We start from the raw sequence: 18,985 nt of genomic DNA, 5'->3' as shown, positions 1-18,985 counted from the left end.
TGGGGCTGAGGTGGGGGGAGAGGGGTTGTGTTTTAATCCCTGGGTTGGGAAGATCCCCTGGAGAAGGAAATGGCAACCCATTCCAGTATTCTTGCCCGAAAATCTCATGGACAGAGGAGCCTGGCGGGCTACAGTCGACGGGGTCGCAGTGTCGGACACGACTTATCGACTCTGAATATCAACAAACGTTCACTTGGTCTGCCTCTGATACCTATTAGCCAATGAAACCGTCCCCATTCTGCTACTGTGGGACAGAAGCAACGACGGGCAAGGAATAATATCCTTAGAGCATAGATCAATTGTCAGGACAGCCACGAGACCTGAGAAGAGCGGAGGAGGCGCCAGAACCGGGTTTTTCCCAGCGACCCGCGCCCGGACTGGGGGGCGGAGCACCTGCGGGCTGCAGAAGGGGCGGAGCACGTTTCGGGCGAGGCTCTGGAGGCGGGGCCGGGGGGACTCGGGGGCGGGTCTCCCGGGAGCTGTGGCGACGACCTCCGCGGACGCCGGGTGTGTACGCAGGCTCGGTGGGCCGCCGGGAGCGGCCAGCGTTCCACGGCGAGAACTGCTGACCGGTCACAGGCTGTAGGCACGATGAGACCCGGAGAGGAGCGGCCGGTGGAAGGGGGTGCCTGCGCCAGCGTCTCCGATCTGGAGCTGCTGAAGCTGCGCGCGGCGGAGTGCATCGACGCCGCGGCCGAGCGCCTGGGGGCCCTGAGCCGCGCCATCTGGAGCGAGCCCGAGCTGGCCTACGAGGAGCATCACGCCCACGGAGTGCTGACGCGCTTCTTCCAGAGCGAGACCCCGGCCGGGTCGTGGGCCGTGCAGCCGCACTACCAGCTGGCCACGGCCTTCCGCGCGGAGTGGGGGTCGCCGGGGGGCTGGGCGGCACCGCGCCCGCTGCACCTGGGCTTTCTATGCGAGTACGACGCGCTGCCCGGCATCGGGCACGCCTGCGGCCACAACCTGATCGCCGAGGTCGGGGCGGCGGCCGCCCTGGGCATGAAGGGGGCCCTGGAGAGCCTCGCCGGACTGCCTCTGCCGGTGAAGGTGAGGTGGGACCCGGGAGTGGGGCTCTCTTTGCCTGCCCAGTCCGGGACCGACCGGAGAAGGGCGGCAGCTGGCGCTTCCCTTGCGCATCAGTCCCTTCCCACCCCGGGGCAGGTGTAAGAGACAGCGCTCGATGTCCTGGCCTTTGCTATAGTGGGCAGAATCCCTGGATCAAAATCAGTAGTTCATGAGTTGCAGACCTAGCGACATTTTACAGATTTTTGCTTTTTCTCTCCTGTATGTGAAGTGAAGTCAGTCAGTCGTGTTCGACTCTTTGTGACCCCACGGACTGTAGCCTACCAGGCTTCTCCGTCCATGGGATTTTCCAGGCAAGAGTACTGGAGTGGATTGCCATTTCGTTCTCTAGGGGATCTTCCCTACCCAGGGATCGAACCCGGATCCCCCACATTGTGGGCAGATGCTTTTACCGTCTGAGCCAGGGAAGTTTCTCCTGTATAGTTGTAAACAATTGAGTTGACTTTCTCCCTTAGGAAAGAACCTTAGAACCAAGCCTGGTTTTCGTGATGGCTTATTTTTGGTAATGGGACAATCGCAATTGGCTGACAAGCTTGTGCAAGCTCTAGAAGGAAGTAGTTATTGTAGGGAGACCTGCAGACCCTCCTTGTTAGACTCCAAAAATTTTTTTTTTGTTTGTGGCAGTTCTAGAAGCTGTTGTGATTAGAATCATTGGAGTTTGGATAGGAAATGTTCAGCCAGTAGAACTACAAAACTTCTAGAAGTATACAGAAAATGGGAAGAGAGTGACCATTAAGAACATAGATGAGTTGATCCTTAAGTCTTAAAGTTTATTTCGTGATTTTAAGAAATTAACTCGAAATTAAACAGGGAAATGTTGTTTATGTTAGCCGTGCTGCTGCTGCTGCTGCTGCTAAGTCGCTTCAGTCGTGTCTGACTCTGTGCGACCCCATAGACGGCAGCCCACCAGGTGGGCAAGTTTAATCTTGTGTTACTCTGTTTTTCCAAATTGTATATTCTTCATTCTGTGAGCTAAGATTCAGTCAGCACCATTCCGGTTAAGGGGAAGACTAGTGTTATATTTCATATTCTTTAGCCCATTTTTTTCCAGCGTCAGTAACCTTTCTCTTTTATTCTAACAGTTCCATCTTTTGTGGCTTTTTCTGTTTAGCTGCCTTCTCTTTTCTGCCTCTGATTGGGCCATTGTTTTTCATCTGGCTAGGATTTTGTTTTGTTTGGGGGAGGAGGTGTCCTTTGCTGTTGCATGAAACACTGGAGAGGTTTAGCTTTAACCAGGTTTATGAAAGGTTCAGAGAAGTCAGCAAGATTTAACCTGAAAAGTCATCAGATTTCTTGAGTCAAAGATTAAGAGTAAAAAGCAGCTTAATATAAGAGTTTGGATGCCTGGAAGTATACACACTTCTGATTTTGAATCTTAATACTCAGATTTAGAAGGTTATCTGTCTTACCTGAAAATGGAGTTTTATGTTGATTCTCTTTGCAAGCCAAGACTTTTTCCAGCTTGTTTCATTGTGTTCTTGTACGTGACCTTGAAAGTGTATTAGTTGTTTATAGATAATTTGTCTTTACTTTTAAAAATTGTTTGAAGAAGTTAAAGTTTAAATATCAAAGTAAAATGTTTATTCTGTAAAGTTCTCTTTTGTTTAATTAGGTGTTTGGTGACCAATAAATCTGCCTGGTTGAGCTGGTGGAATCGAATTAGTAAGTTTGTGTAACAGTTGGCCATTTCTAACTGTGGTATTAAGATTTATTTAATATTTTTCATAAAGGATTAATGTGTTAAGACCTTTTAAAGAGGTAGTTTAGTAAAGAAACAAAGTTCAGGCCTGAAGGTCAGGGTATCTATCCCAGCTCTGCCTTAAGACTTGCTCTGTGACCTGGGGCAAGACACTTGACTCCGTGCCTCAAAACCACCTTTCTTAAAATGATGACAAGAATCTCTTACCTACCTCACAGGGTTGTTGTGAGGATAACTAGTAACTAAAAAGTTCCTTACAGTAAAGTGATTATGAATCATTATATACATATACTAAAAGATAATCAAATAAAAGCTTTAAGAAATAAGTCCTAAATAATTTTGAGGGACTTAGTATATAGTACTTATCTTTTTTCATCTTTGACATTAGTTATATAAAATTGTGTTAGAAGATTGGGAAAAATTTCCTGTAGAGGTTTTAGTACATACTCTGCAATAAATTGGTATAATAATGTCAACTGCAAGTTTGTGATTAATTTAGCACCATATATTTATGCCCACTGCATAATTTAAGAGTCAGAGAACAAAATCTCTCTTCATAGTTTGATGTAGATTGTGGATATATATGCAAGGAAATCTGACTGACATTTCCTACTAGGAATTTTTGTCCCTCTGACACAGTTATTTCTTTCTAGGTAATTGTCCTGGGAACCCCTGCAGAGGAAGATGGTGGTGGCAAAATTGATTTAATTGAAGCCGGGGCTTTCAAAAATCTTGATGTTGTTTTTATGGCCCATCCATCTCAAGAGAATGCTGCTTATCTACCTGATGTTGCTGAACATGAGTGAGTAATCAAGTTGAAAGAAACTTCTTATTTATTTTGGTACCTGGGTGCATCATTGAAGTGGTTTAAATTTTTACATCAGAAGTTTCACCATAATAGTTAATGGTCCAGTTAGTAGTCTGGTTCCAAGGAGCCACTGCTCAGGTGCTTCAGGAAAACCCTACATTCTCTGCAGTATCTAGAGAGTAATAGAGGAAACAACCCAGCAGGGCTAGTGATAGTTCAGTGCTAAGGATAGTTCAGTTAACCTACCTCTCTGCATCCCCTGTTTTCAGAGGGTGAGTATTTTAACTGTTCTGGTGTCTTCGGCCTTATCACCAGAAATTGGTGTTGTGACAGAAGGAAGAATCTTTCGTCTTTGGTTTCAAGGATGATGTATAGTAGTACACCTCTGGAAAACTTTAGAGATTAGAAATCTCTGCCAATGCCTCTGGCTAGAAGGGGCCAGTGGCTGCAGGCAGGCTTCCCAGTCCATTAGCCTTCTAGGATTTAGGGTTAGGTAGGTTTATTGGCCTTGATCCTGAAGTCAGCCCTTTTGGCCTCAGGCCTTTTCTTAGTATCTGACTTCTTAGATTTTCATTGGCCATCTTCTAAGGTGGAAAGAGAACAAGAACAAAAATTTTAAAAAATTACTCATCTATTTACGCTAAAAATCTGTAACAATAAATAAACCACTGTGTCCCTGTTACTCACCTTCCCCACATCCTGTCCTTTTCTAGAGATATATATTCTTCCAGAACTTTTAGGGTGTATTAATAGCCATAAAATAGGTACATGTATAAATTAAATTTTAAAGGAGGATTTCCTCAAAAATATTCTTCTAAATATATTGTTGATCTTGCTCTTGCTTTTTAAATTAAACAATATGTCTTGAATATCATTCCACATCACTTTTTAATACGTTTTTAAGCCTAAAATACTAATGCTAATACAAAACAAGCATTAGCATTTCTTTTCCTGTAGTTTATTGTGCTTTAATTGTACATAGATTTGAATCCTAGAAAAAATAGTGCTAGAATCCTTTTCATAAAGGACATCCTTTTCTATTTTATAATATTTATCACCAGTTTTGTTAAAATTCCAGTTTCTGAGTGATGGTGATAAGATATATATTGAGGAAATAACAAGTATCCTAAAATTTTTAAAATGTATTTTACTTGAATGCTTTTACTTGTTTTGTTTTGTTAATTGAATGTTTGGAATCAGTAAGAATTGTCATGAGCCTCCTGAATCTACTCATTTAAAAAAAAAATCTAAGTGACTTTTTATTAATTTACACATGGGTACTATTATTCAGGCTTAAAAAGTATTATCAAAGCAACTCATCTTTGTAAATAACTATTTAATATGTAATCCTTTCTTTAAACCTTCAGTTCAGTTCAGTCACTCAGTCATGTCCAACTCTTTGCAACCCCATGGACTGCAGCACTCCAGACCTTCCTGTCCATCACCAACTTCTGGAGTTTACTCAAACTCATGTCCATTGAGTCAACGATGCCATCCAGCCATCTCATCCTCTGTCGTCCCCTTCTCCTCCCGCCTTCAGTCTTTCCCAGCATCGGGGTCTTTTCAAATGAGTCAGTTCTTCGCATCAGGTGGCCAAAGTATTGGAGTTTCAGCTTCAGCATCAGTCCTTCCAATGAATATTCAGGACTGATCTCCTTTAGAATGGACTGGTTGGATCTCCTTGCAGTCCAAGGGACTCTTCAAGAGTCTTCTCTAACACCACAGTTCAAAAGCATCAATTCTTTGGCGCTCAGCTTTCTTTATAGTCCAACTCTCACATCCACACATGACTACTGGAAAAACCATAGCTTTGACTAGACGGACCTTTGTTGGCAAAGCAATGTCTCTTCTTTTTAATATGATGTCTAGGTTGGTCATAACTTTCCTTCTGAGGAGTAAGCGTCTTTTAATTTCATGGCTGCAGTCACCATCTACAGTGATTTTGGAGTCCAAAAAAATAAAGTCTGACACTGTTTCCCCGTCTATTTGCCATGAAGTGATGGGACCAGATGCCATGATCTTCGTTTTCTGAATGTTGAGCTTTAAGCCAACTTTTTCACTCTCCTCTTTCACTTTCATCAAGAGGCTCTTTAGTTTTTCGCTTTCTGCCAGAAGGGTGGTATCATCTGCATATCTGAGGCTACTGATATTTCTTCCGGCAATCTTGATTCCAGCTTGTGCTTCATTCAGCCCAGCGTTTCTCATGATGTACTCTGCATATAAGTTAAAGAAGCAGGGTGACAATATATAGCCTTGATATACTCCTTTCCCAATTTGGAACCAGTCTGTTGTTCCATGTCCAGTTCTAACTGTTGCTTCCTGACCTGCATACAGGTTTCTCAAGAGGCAGGTGAGGTGGTCTGGTATTCCCATCTCTTTCAGAATTTTCCACAGTTTATTGTGATCCACACAATCAAAGGCTTTGGCATAGTCAATAAAGCAGAAGTAGATGTTTTTCTGAAACTCTCTTGCTTTTTCGATGATCCAGTGGATGTTGGCAATTTGATCTCTGGTTCCTCTGCCTTTTCTAAAACCAGCTTGAACATTTGGAAATTCATGGTTCACGTATTGCTGAAGCCTGGGTTGGAGAATTTTGAGCATTACTTTACTATTGTGTGAGATGAGTGCAATTGTGCAGTAGTTTGAGCATTCTTTGGCATTGCCTTTCTTTGGGATTGGAATGAAAACTGACCTTTTCCAGTCCTGTGGCCACTGCTGAGTTTTCCAAATTTGCTGGCATATTGAGTGCAGCATTTTCACAGCATCATCTTTTAGGATTTGAAATGGTTCAACTGGAATTCCATCACCTCCACTAGCTTTGTTCATAGTGATGCTTTCTAAGGCCCACTTGACTTCACATTCCAGAATATCTGGCTCTAGGTTGGTGATCACACCATTGTGATTATCTGGGTCATGAAGGTCTTTTTTGTATAGTTCTTCTGTGTATTCTTGCCACCTCTTCTTAATATCTTCTGCTTCTGTTAGGTCCATACCATTTCTGTCCTTTATTATACCCATCTTTGCATGAAATGTTCCCTTGGTATCTCTAATTTTCTTGAAGAAATCTCTAGACTTTCCCATTCTGTTGTTTTCCTCTATTTCTTTGCATTGATCACTGAGAAAGGCTTTCTTATCTCTCCTTGCTATTCTTTGGAATTCTGCATTCAAATGGGTATATCTTTCCTTTTCTCCTTTGCCTTTTGCTTCTCTTCTATTCACAGCTATTTGTAAGGTCTCCTCAGACAACCGTTTTGCCTTTTTGCATTTCTTTTCCATGGGAATGGTCTTGATCCCTGCCTGCTGTACAGTGTCACAAACCTCCATCCATAGTTCTTCAGGCCCTCTGTCTGTCAGATCTAATCCCTTGAAATTTGTTTTTTATTGTATCTGAGTAGTTAGACTAGCATGAGAACTATTTGAAAGTGAGAAAACAGTGTATAAAATTTTAAGGCTTTAGTGATACGGGTATTCTGGAACATTAATAAAGTATTGATCAGGAACAGCTGACTTAAAGCAATAGTATTTATAAAATTGTGAGTTTAATCTGATTTTTAGAGGTTTTCTTAACCCATTTCAAATATTATATCCTGGGAAATCTCTGGTAGTCCACTGGTTAGAACTCTGTGCACTCACTGCTGAGGGCACAGAATTTGATCCCTCCTCAGAGAGCTAAAAATCCATAAGCGGGGTAGCTCTGCAAAAAAAAAAAAAAGTAAAAATAAAAACCCACACACACAAAAAAGTGACCTCCTTTTTGTCTTTCCTTGACCTTTCCCCACCCCTAAGACAGAATTATCTGAGTTTCTGCAGACCTTTGATAGAGAACTGTCACAATACAGTGTAGAAGACAGGAGCCATCTTTTTTGTAATACCAGCACTTAATACAGTATTGGATTGTTTATTTAAGTTTAATGGTGTACAGATTTAATTTGAAGAGGAGTTTGAGCAAAATTCTTTTTTGGACTGCTTTCTTTGTGTTAGTTCCTGTTTTACATGTAAATTAGAACTAAAATATGTAAATTGATACATTATTGCTACAAATAATTTGCAAATAAAAATTCCAGCAGTGTGAATTAATTTTGAATAATGATTGGATTTTCTTTGTTTAGTGATATTGAAAAAAGTAATCCCTAATGATGTTTTATTTCCTAGTGTGACTGTGAAGTACTACGGTAAAGCGTCTCATGCTGCTGCTTATCCCTGGGAAGGGCTGAATGCATTAGATGCTGCTGTCCTCGCTTACAACAATCTGTCTGTGTTAAGACAGCAACTGAAACCAACCTGGAGAGTTCATGGTACAAATGTCAGATACTTTGGGTAATAGATGGTGCTTAATATATTTGAGTGCAATACAATTCTTTAATAGACTATTTGATGAAAAAAATTGGGGTTTAAAACAAATACATAAATTTTTTTAAATGTAAAAAAAATTGGGGACATTTTATGTACTGTATGAATATTCAAAAAATTTTTTAACATTTTCAGAAATTCCTGGGGCAGGATAGTAGATGTTTGTTTACATGTGGTTAAGATTATTTGTACATAAATAGTATGGTCATTTTGAGTATTAGAACTGATGTTTTTATGTAAAGGATATATGTTCTTTCTGTTGGTATTTGAAAGTTAGAACTTGATTTCCCAGTTATCCTGTTTCTTGATAACAAAATTTCATTGTTTTCTCATTTAAAAAAAATTGATGGTTACTGGTTTTATATATTCAAGTGCTGTTAATCCTAAGTAAACGTATTACGCATAATTTAAAATTATGTGTAGCACTTTAATGTAAATACAGTAATAAAGTACTGTCTTGAAGTTGCAGATTTATTTTTTAGTTTCTTTCCTTATGCTTTGGGAAAGTATTCTACTTCAGATCTCTTCTTTACCCGATTTTGCTGTTCTCTAAAATTAGTTCGTAACTGCACTTTTACCAATTTTCTACTTTAGTGTCTTTAAAAGGACCAAACATGAATATGTAAAAATACTTTTTAAAAAAAGCAGGTCATAAAATATTAGGCTTTGCTTATTTATTTTAGTTATTATTTTGAATGGATACATCTTTCTTCTCAGTGTAGTTCCAAATAAATGCATTTGTTTTGACAGCTGAGAGTATACTTTGTGATCTTTGATTTGTATTGGTTTCTTATTGACATAAAAATATTCTCAAATATTTCCCCAGAGCCAAACGCCATTTAAAGTGGGATTCCTAAGATATGAGGGTAATTATAGAACCTCATACCATTGGGGTTTTTCCTTATGTCAAAAGTTTAGCAAAATATACAACTGTGAGAAAGCCCACTGAAATAAAACTCCCTTTCAGAAGGCTAACAATACTTGTAAAAATTTCTGACAGTTTCTTTTTAGTCAAGAATCATAATTTATTAACATGTAAATTCCTCAGGCTAAAGTACATACAGACAGTTATTTTATTTTTCCTGTTAGCCAGTAAGTATCCCACAATGCATAGAAACTTGAATAACATCAAAATCTTGATTGGTATATATGTGAAGGTAATAAGTTTAAACTATTTTTCTGTATATTTGTTTTGGCTGAAAAACTTTATGGTTGTATTTAAACTAAAGGAATGGTCTCCAAGCTCCAAGTTCAATTCCAGTAATTTGGTTCTTTTTATAGGTATAATAAAAAATGGTGGTGTAAAACCCAATATCATTCCCTCTTATTCTGAGTTAATCTATTACTTCCGTGCACCCTCAATGAAAGAACTTCCAGTTTTGACCAAAAAGGCAGAAGATTGCTTCAGAGCTGCAGCTTTGGCTACTGGGTGCACAGTAAGAACTTTTAAGAGTTAATCTAAGTTATAATCAGAAGTATATATGTGGGCTGGGACTGTCTATATTAAGTTACATTAGAACCTAATTTTGCCTTGCTTTCATTTGGCAGTGTCTTGAATATGCAAAAATCAGTTGATTTGAAAGTCTTTCATTCTTATTTATTTTACTCGGTGTTCGCACAGGGAAGACCACAGTTGTCTTATCACACAGGACTTAGAATAACTGGTATTGCTGAGCTAGAATCCCTGCCTTTCTGCAAGTTATATTTTTCCTTATTGGCAGTTATGCTTTTAGAATTGCTCTATATAGTTGCTATGAAGGCAACTTTATGGCAAAATCAGCCAAACCTATCTTTTGTTTTTATTCCTCCTGTCACAGTTACCGCTTTTGATACCGTATTTTACACCTTTTTCTTTTGTGTGTCCCTTAACTCATTACTATAGTTACACATGATTTTGCTACTTTTGTCTTTTAACCTTCCTACTAGCTTTAAAGTGGTTGATCTACTACTTTTACCATGTATTTACCTTTGGCAATGAGATTTTTCCTTTTGTAATTTTCATATTTTCAATCATGGCCTTTTTTTTTTTTTTTTGCTTAAACAGTCCTTCAGACATTTCTTAGAAAGTTGGGGCTTTGTGATACTGAACTCTTAGCTTTTGCTTGTTTGTGAAACTTTTGATCTCTGCTTCAAATCTGAATGAAAGCTTTGTCAGGAGGGTATTCTTGGTTGTAGGTTTCCCCTTCCATCACTTAAAGTATATTGCGCTACTCCCTCTGGCCTGCAGAGTTTCTGCTGAAAAGTCAGCTGATAGCCTTATGGGAATTCCCTTGTAGGTAACTTGTTGCTCTTCTCTTTTGCTTTTTAATATTCTGTCTTCATCTTTAATTTTTGCTGTTTAATGACAGCATGGTCCTTTTCAGGTTGATCCTGTTTGGTATTCTCTGTGTTTCCTGGACTAGATGTCTGTTTACCAGATTAGAGAAGTTTTTAGCTATTATGTCTTCAAGTATGTTCTCTGCTCCTCTCTCTCTCTTCTCCTTTTGGGATCCCTATAATACAAATGTTAATACTCTCGATGTTGTCCCAAAGGGTTCTTAAACTGTCTTCATTTTTAAAAATTCATTTTTCTTTTTTCTTTTCAGCTTGAGTGATTATCACTACTTTGTCTTCCACTTTGCTCATCTGTTACTCTGTATCATTTAATCTACTGTTGATTTCTTATAGTGTATTTCTTATTTCAGTTACTGTATTGTTTAGCTCTGTGTAGTTCTTTTTTATATTTTCCAACTCTTTGTTTAAAACTGCTCTTTCTGTTCATCCATTCTTCTCCTGAGTTCTTTGAGCATATTTATGATTATTACTTTAAATATCTTATCAGATAGATTGCTTATCTCCTCTTATACTTAAATAGTCATTTAATAATTTTTATGTTTTGGCTGACTTATAGTATCTGTTGGGCTTCCCTGGTAGCTCAGCTCATAAAGAATCCACCTGCAATGTGGGAGACCTGGGTTCAATCCCTGGGTTGGGAAGATCCTCTGGAGAAGGGAACAGCTACCAACTCCAGTATTCTGGCCTGGAGAATTCCTTGGAGTCACAAAGAGTCAGACACAACTGTGTGACTTTGTTTAGATTTTCATTGTTTCTAACTTAGATGTTGCTAAGAGTAAAATAATTATTATCTCTGCCATTTTATAATTGGTTTTTGCTAATGTTATTGGAATTATCTTTAGTTTGTGGGAATATTGCCCATTTTTTATTTAATAAAATCTAAATCTGTAAATCCTCTTAACTGGGCACATGTAAACTGCTTCTGTATCTTAATGCACTGAAATTAATAAATGAGGACCATAGTCAACCCCTCCACACTGTGGATCTTCTGTCTTTCTCTTAAAGTACTTCATACCTTTCAGACCAGGTAGTGGTGTCAGTGTCAGTTTGTATACTACTGCTGCTGCTAAGTCGCTTCAGTCGTGCCCAACTCTGTGTGACCCCATAGACAGCAGCCCACCAGGCTCCGTCGTCCCTGGGATTCTCCAGGCAAGAACACTGGAGTGGGTTGCCATTTCCTTCTCCAATGCAGGAAAGTGAAAAGTGAAAGTGAAGTCGCTCAGTTGTGCCCGATTTTTAGGGACCCTATGGACTGAGGCCCACCAGGCTCCTCCGTCCGTGGGATTCTCCAGGCAAGAATACTGGAGTGGGGTGCCATTGCCTTCTCCAATGCAGGAAAGTGAAAAGTGAAAGTGAAGTCGCTCAGTTGTGTCCAACTCTTAGCGATCCCATGGACTGCAGCCTACCAGGCTCCTCTGTCCATGGGGTTTTCCAGGCTGAAAATTAGTAAATCTTGATTTGTCTTTTAGGGGCTGTAGCCTAGAGCAGTGTTTCTTATGTGGCTTTGGGACCACCTGCATCAAAATTACTTGGGGGTGCTGGTTAAAGTGGAGATTCCTGGCTGCCCCCACTCCTGGTTTAGGTGACTGAAACTGAGACTACTGGTTGGTAGAACTAGGTGACCTTGTGTGCTTTGGTGCGTGTAAAGCATAAAGGAGATAGGGTCCTAGGAACTCCCATTATAGAAAAATGTGTTTTTTTTAAAGTAAAGATTTGAGAGAGTTTATATCCTGAAGGGAAGGCGCCTCCTTTTAAAACCTCTTTCTGTTAGAGAACCAGTGCTGATTTGAAAATTAGATCGTGAATTCAAATTTCTTAATTTTAAATTTGTGTTATAATTTTTATTAGGTGGAAATTAACGGTGGAGCACATGATTATTACAATGTTCTTCCCAATAAGAGTCTGTGGAAAGCTTATGTTGAAAATGGAAAAAAGCTGGGAATAGACTTCATTTCAGAAGATGCTATGTTCAGTGGCCCTTCAGGTAATTAAGTTCTTTCAGACATACCATGCTGTTTGAGGAAGGGAACTACCATCCAAGGTTAAATGGTTTTGCTTAACAACTTTGGAGGTTGGGGGAAGTATTGCTTATGCTTTTTAATGACACTTTTTTACAAACTTAGTGGTTAGGAGAAAGACATTAAAGAACTCTTCAGTGAATGTAGAATGTCATGTGAACAGATTTGCTTTTAGAAACAGCCAACCTACTCTTGGCTTTATATTCTAAGTGTTTCTAGTGTTTAAATTTGCTTAGTTCTAATTTTTAAGTAAGCTACTTAAAGGGGAAATCAAATTTTAATTCATTCTCAGTTATCAGTAAACAGGTTACTAAGGACTTGGCTATATGGGGACATTTTCAGTTTCTGAGAAATAACAAACAACTATTAGAATTTAAACATGCATAAGTATATCAGGTTATTTTAGGGGTTTTTTTTGTGTGCTTTAAAGAGCATTATTGTTAACATGTTTACATGTTAGAAATGTATCTCCTAAAATATGGTAGATATTGATGATGTAGACTCAGGGGGACTTGGAGATAAAAACAGGGTGTTGATGTCATTCAACGAGATAAGAGTTCAAGGGAAGAGCAGGCTGAAGTAGGGTGGGTTGGTATAAATTATTCATTTGTTAAATTTGAGGTCTTCATAGGACTTCTCAGGAAAGCTGTTCAATAGCCTATTCCAAAAGTTGTCTAGGGTGAGACTAGGTTGTTAACACATGAGAGGTGATTGAAGACATAGGTTTCAATGTTGAGGAGGTTGCCTGAGGACACAGAGGAAGGAGTAACCCAGAGATGAAGCCCTAGGGATCACCAGTGCTCAGGAAACAGGCGACAGAAGTGACTAGAGAGGGAGTCATAGAGAAAGCCAGTCAGTAGAGAGTGGAGTCATGGAAACCAAAAGGGTAGAGAATTTCTGGAAGGGAAGGAGTTATAAATCATGTCAGATGTATAGAGATTAAGGTACATGTGCTCTGTTGGACTAGCAATTAAAAATTCATGATTTGTCTTACCTTTCCAAGGATCTACCGATTTTGGAAATGTTTCTTTTGTGGTTCCCGGGATTCATCCATATTTTTACATTGGGTCTAATGCCTTGAATCATACAGAACAATATACTGAAGCTGCAGGTAAGTGTTGATGTTTTGACATGAGCTCTTTTTGTAGTAGTAGCTGCCCTTCTAACTGCTCAGTTTAGCCCATTATCACTTCTTTACTGAACACCTCAGGAAATACTGTATTGTGGTGGTCAGTTGGAGAGGCCATTTAGATATTGAGAGCTAACCTGAAAACGAATAAATTAGGTGTAATACATATGAAATTACCTTTATTTAACTTCTCTCCTCTTTAGGATCACAAGAAGCTCAGTTCTACACTTTGAGAACAGCCAAAGCTCTGGCAATGACTGCATTGGATGTTATTTTTAAACCAGAGTTGCTGGAAAGAATCAGAGAGGACTTCAGATTGAAACTAGAAGAAGAAAAGTTTTAAATACAGTAGAATAAAAGGAGGGTTTAGGAGCTACTTACAGATCATTCAGAAGAAGTGATAATTTTTTTCCTGTAATCTTTTTTAATGAGCGAGGAGGGCATGGCTTGTTTTTCAGTCTTAAAGGAGTCAAATTCCTCTTACCTGAAAAGTGAGGACATGATGTGGAAAAAACATATTACCTCATATCTACAGTGAAAATTTCGCAAATCTGTGTCTGATGAAATTGTGACCTTTCAGAGCTGGCATTTCATAAACAACCTGGATGACACATGGTTTATTGGTGATAATATTTTATAAAGCCATATGTTGTGTGAGTGTATTTTAAAAGATCCAAGAGATTTCAGGCTTTACATTCATAATGGGCACATGAAGAGATATTTTTGGTATTGGTTGGTAACACGTGTTCTATAAAGTTGTTTAAGAATTCCTGTTCTAAATTTAGGGAAGATTCATTTGGAATATCTGACTGTATCTGTTTCAGTCTAGAGACTCTTTTCATTGATAATAAAGGTAGGCTTTTAATCAGAAATGCTGTGGGAAACAATTAGAAACTCAGCTACAAAGAATGAGCTTAAGTTACCATTTGAAAGAAAATGAAAATGTTCTTTTTTGTATATAACCTACTCTGAGAAGTGGCAATGAAGTGCTGTTTCTCATTCCGTATTATTGTAATAGGGAAAATGGTAGATGGATAGGATTAGACTCTTCCTGTAAGGTTTTTGCTTGGTGGCCCCATGTGTCCTAGAGGAATATGGTGAGAGGAGTGATGTCTGCTTATCTTGAACGTTAATATCATGGAACTGGTCCCCTTTACCTAGCAGCCCTATTCAGGCTTCTCCTCAGAAGCTAGCCTGTCCAGCCTGAGCAAACTCGGTAGTTTATTAAATTTAGGGAACAGAATTCTAAGCCCCCTTAAACCCCATGCTAACCCAGTATAAACTAAAAAGTATTATATTAGTTTTTCCTGGTGTGACTTTCTTTGTCATGATAAAAAAATGTGAAAAGTTTCCAGTAAAACAAATATATTAAGCTGTGAGTATAGTAAAGGTCCAGGAGTCTTTATTTTAAAGAGAGTCCTCAAATTTGAGTCATAAGCATTCCAAAAACGGAAGGGGGGAAGAGAGCAAAGTGAGCATTTGGTCTCAGCTGTAAGCAGGTCAGTTTGTATGCTCTAACACTTTGGCTTCTCATTTGGAAAGTTAGATTTGATCCCTTATCCTTATAGTCTTTTAAACCTCTATTTCCTCTTCTATCTGAAGCTATTTAAAGATAAAAGAAAGGGGAATTTGAGAGGAGAGTTAGTATTTGAGAATTGCTTTCCTTCTGTATCTGCTGTCTGCAGACTGGCCTGATTTGGCAAGCAGCCTGATTGTTTATGGCTAGCATGCTGAAAATGAGCTGTTCTTTTTTTAAAGGGAGCAGGAAGAAACAGCATCAGAGAGCAAATTGTGTGACCTGCAACACCTAAAATATTTACTGTCTGCCCCAGTCCATCCTGTATAACATAAAAACTGGTTCTCTTTGACTTACATCATATAATCAGATCTTCTCCTAGAAGAAGACTTCAAGCCTCTGGATCGAAAACACTGAGAAAGGGATTTAGACAGCAGTGCCCATAATGTGTCAGTGGTTTGTCCTCACTGGGGGTTGTGGCTCTTTCGAAGTTTGCTTTCTTGTAGTATCCAGCCTTAAGGCCGTCTCCTGTGCAAGCCACTCTTCTTAACTCTTTGTATCAGCTTTTAGAACTTGATCCTCCTTGACATTCTTTGTCTGATTTTTAAAAATCAGAGTAGATCCCTGGATCCGGAAGATCCCCTGGAGAAGGGAATGGCTACCCACTTCAGTATTCTTGCCTGGAGAATTCCATTTCCCCCTAGATCTCACCTTCACATTTTATGTTAAGTTATTTAGTATAATTCAGACTTTATTCTTTATAATTAAGACTTTTTAAATCCCTCTTCATTTTTATTTACTAGTGAGTTAATAGCCATGTTACATTAAAGCATGTAAATAAATACGTAAATAGGAGGCCAACTTGGAGACTGGGGGAGAAGGGTCAACTCGGAGAGTACGGGAGTCCTTCACACTTACCCCAAGAAAAAAATAAATAAATAAATAAATACGTAAATAAATGCTGAGTCAAAATCTCCCATCCAGAGGAATAAGTGTAGCTAATATTCGCTATGTAATTAGAATTTGGGAGACTACTTCCTTTGTGAAAGTATTAGTTGCTCAGTCGTGACAGACTCTTTGTGACACATGGACTGTAGCCCACCAGGCTCCTCTGTCCATGGGATTTCCCAGGCAAGAATACTGGAGTGGGTTGCATTCCCTTCTCCAGAGGATCTTCCCAACCCAGGGATCAAAGCCAGGTCTCCCGCATTGCAGGCAGATTCGTTACCGTTTGAGTCACCAGGGAAACACTTCTTTGTAACGGTAGTTTCTCCTTTTGGAAATAAGGTCTTTCTTTATCCTCATACTTCAGTGGCGTGTTTGTAATGTGCTAAATTTTCATAAATGTTTATACTTAGCTTAAATTATCATTGTGTTGATTGGGCCTCACATTTTAGATTAAATCTCCAAAGATTATTTGGAGGATAAATGGAGAACCACTCAATTTCAGGAGAAGTGTCACTTCTAGATAAAAAGGGTTATATATATATGTATATACATATACTCTATATATGTAAATGATGAATAATTTTAGGAGGTTGACACATGAATAAGACTTTTTCAAAATTTGGTGTCTTGTTTTTCAGAAAGGGGGCAACTAACTTTTTCTCCCAGAATTAGTTTGAATAATGACACTTGACCATCTCTTAGATTCAGTGATTGTATGTTATTCCTCTGCTCAATTATGTATTCTTTGAAGCCATTGTCTTTTCAGTATGCTTAATTTCCTTTAGGTACATTAAAACCTGACTCATTTGAAAGATAAAACAGGCCAAGCTAAGTCAGTATAAAGTTTAAAAGAATTTGACCTTTAAAATATTGAATCAACTTCTGACCTAAACTAGAGACATAGGTGGACCTGCTTGAGTATCTTGGTTTATATAGAAAATGGTTTTTTTACATGCTTTTTTTTTTTTAAACTTTCACTATTCACAGGCTAAACTAAAAGCCTTTTCCTCAAATACCAACTTTTGGCTATTTTTGTTAAATTAATAGACCTAAAATGTATAATCCAGATTAATGGTTTACATTTAATAACAGATTGAACATGTGTTTTCTTTTGTGATTTAATTTTAAAAGCAGGCCTGACTGAATATGGGACCTGTATAAAACGATTATGTGGTACTACTCACTACTAGAGGGCTTCCCTGGTGGCTCAGACAGTAAAGCGTCTGCCTGCAATGCGGGAGACCCGTGTTCGATTCCTGGGTCGGGAAGATCCCCTGGAGAAGGAAATGGCAATCCACTCCAGTACTCTTGCCAGGAAAATCCCATGGATGGAGGAGCCTGATAGGCTACAGTCCATGGGGTCGAAAAGAGTCGGACATGACTGAGCGACTTCACTTTGACTCACTACCAAGTTGCTATATACTATAATAATGATTGAATGTAGCTAATATTTAGCTTGCTTCTTAAAATTCTCAGGTTCTATTAGTTTTAAAAACTACTCATATTTTATTAATTATTCAGGAATTTTTCCCTTTTAATTGCTTCTTCCTATAGCACTCATAAGGGCTGGGACATTTAGGTTAAACTAGAACACTCTTGCCTGGAAAATCCCATGGACGGAGGAGCCTGGTGGGCTGCAGTCCATGGGGCCGCTAAGAGTTGGACATGACTGAGCAACTTCACTTTCACTTTTCACTTTCATGCATTGGAGAAGGAAATGGCAACCCACTCCAATGTTCTTGTCTGGAGAATCCCAGGGACAGGGGAGCCTGATGGGCTGCCGTCTATGAGGTCGCACAGAGTCGGACACGACTGAAGTGACTTAGCAGCAGCAGCAGCAGAACATTTTCATCGGTTTGTGAATACTTATATAAACTGGAACTGTTTTGGTTTCCCACAATCCTCCAAAGGACTGTTTATTTATTAGTGAGTTGTAGTGATCTTTTCAACAGTTGAGTTTGGTAAACATTTGTCCAGGAGAGCCTACTTCTAAGCACTGGGGGTAAGGTAAAGAGTGAAATATAGTTCATGCTCCCAAACACTTGTGGTTGGTGGTAACTTCTCGTAAGATTGGCTTCATTTAAGCAACACTGGGTTTGAGGGAACACCTGAAGGCTGCTGTCTTGGAAATTTTTGAGGAAGTGTTTCTGAAATATTTTAAAATACCTGAGTTATCTCAGTCTGTTTGAATAGAAGAAATTGATATGAAAAGTCTTCTTAAAGAATGATTATCTACAAACCTGTATAATATGTTCTTTTTAGAAAACCTTTCAGATAGTTTTTATTTTATACATTTCTTACTTTTTATCTGAAGTATCTCTGGTCTTCTGGAAAATGTCCTACATAGTACTAGCCTTCAAAAGATCAAAGTAAATTTTCATTATAAAATAAGTCAATTGTCTTCCTGCTAGCCAGCAACTCTTTATAAGTGTGTAAAGTATGAAAAACTGCTTCTTTATTTTTGTTTATACTTCAGCAAGCCTTTTGCAAACAAATTATATAGTTAAGGATGATGCATTTGATATGTATGAAGTTAATATTTTCAAGTAAAATCAATCTCTACTACCATCAGATCATAGTCATTTAAAAAATATTTTAATGCATACATATATTAAAGTATGTATGAAAAAATGTATGATGTTAATAAATGTATTTATCAAATAGCAGTTGTGGTTTTTTTCAACCTATATAGGGAGTTTTGAAAATGCATGACTATAAAGCACAATTACCCAAATACAGTGTGACATAATCTTTTTTAAAAATTTATTTTTTGGAGAGGATAATCTCTTTACAATGTTGTGTTGGTTTCTGCTGTATATATTATAGTCTCTTATTCAGTATTACAGATGTTGCTTTTATACTATAATGTCATGTTATGTATATGAGAATTTAAAAAGAACAATTATTTTTGTTTAAAAACGAGTGTTTTACTAGTCTCAGATGCTGAGAAATGCCAGGACAAGTTTTACATGATAAGACATAGGTACATAATTACAGTATTGAATTTTCTTAAAAAATGTTTTTCAACTTCAGTACAAAGTCATACTATGTAATAAATGCAACAGAGCAGATTTTTAGATTCTTATCAATGGCTAGAGAA

The 18,985-nt window shown here is 38.5% G+C and overlaps 1 protein-coding gene across 4 annotated transcripts; it reads left to right on the top strand.

Moving 5' to 3' along the window:
* Positions 1 to 382: 382 nt before the first annotated feature.
* On the top strand, positions 383 to 18,546 carry PM20D2 (peptidase M20 domain containing 2). 4 transcript variants are annotated; one of them, XR_015133136.1, is made up of 8 exons: positions 456 to 1,047; positions 2,696 to 2,745; positions 3,436 to 3,584; positions 7,743 to 7,885; positions 9,222 to 9,376; positions 12,123 to 12,258; positions 13,296 to 13,403; positions 13,625 to 18,546. XR_015133136.1 is itself a non-coding variant. In XM_086317766.1 (7 exons), exons 1-7 carry the CDS (start codon positions 592 to 594, stop codon positions 13,762 to 13,764), a joined length of 1,287 nt encoding a protein of 428 aa, XP_086173892.1. In that variant the 5' UTR covers positions 383 to 591; the 3' UTR covers positions 13,765 to 18,546. The 4 variants fall into 4 exon arrangements, 2 of the variants coding, with proteins under 2 accessions (XP_086173892.1, XP_086173893.1); XM_086317766.1 differs by lacking the exon at positions 2,696 to 2,745 and having other exon boundaries at positions 383 to 1,047; XR_015133137.1 differs by lacking the exon at positions 9,222 to 9,376 and having other exon boundaries at positions 13,625 to 14,032.
* The last annotated feature ends 439 nt before the right edge of the window (positions 18,547 to 18,985 follow it).

Source organism: Bos grunniens, chromosome 9 (assembly GCF_055505025.1).
Source record: "Bos grunniens cultivar Pamir isolate PY7600 chromosome 9, Bosgru_T2T1.0, whole genome shotgun sequence".
NCBI classification, from domain to species: Eukaryota; Metazoa; Chordata; class Mammalia; order Artiodactyla; family Bovidae; genus Bos; species Bos grunniens.
The sequence above is the reverse complement of the archived record's forward strand: the minus strand, read 5'-3'. Positions and strand labels throughout refer to the sequence as shown.

What these genes read in the sequence shown, in the direction of transcription:
- PM20D2 (XM_086317766.1), top strand. Translation starts at nt 592, where the DNA reads ATGAGACCCGGAGAGGAGCGGCCGGTGGAAGGGGGTGCCTGCGCCAGC. An exon ending in CCTGATGTTGCTGAACATGA is followed by an intron (nt 3,585 to 7,742) that starts GTGAGTAATCAA and finishes TTTATTTCCTAG; the next exon opens with TGTGACTGTGAAGTACTACG. An exon ending in ACCAACCTGGAGAGTTCATG is followed by an intron (nt 7,886 to 9,221) that starts GTACAAATGTCA and finishes TTCTTTTTATAG; the next exon opens with GTATAATAAAAAATGGTGGT.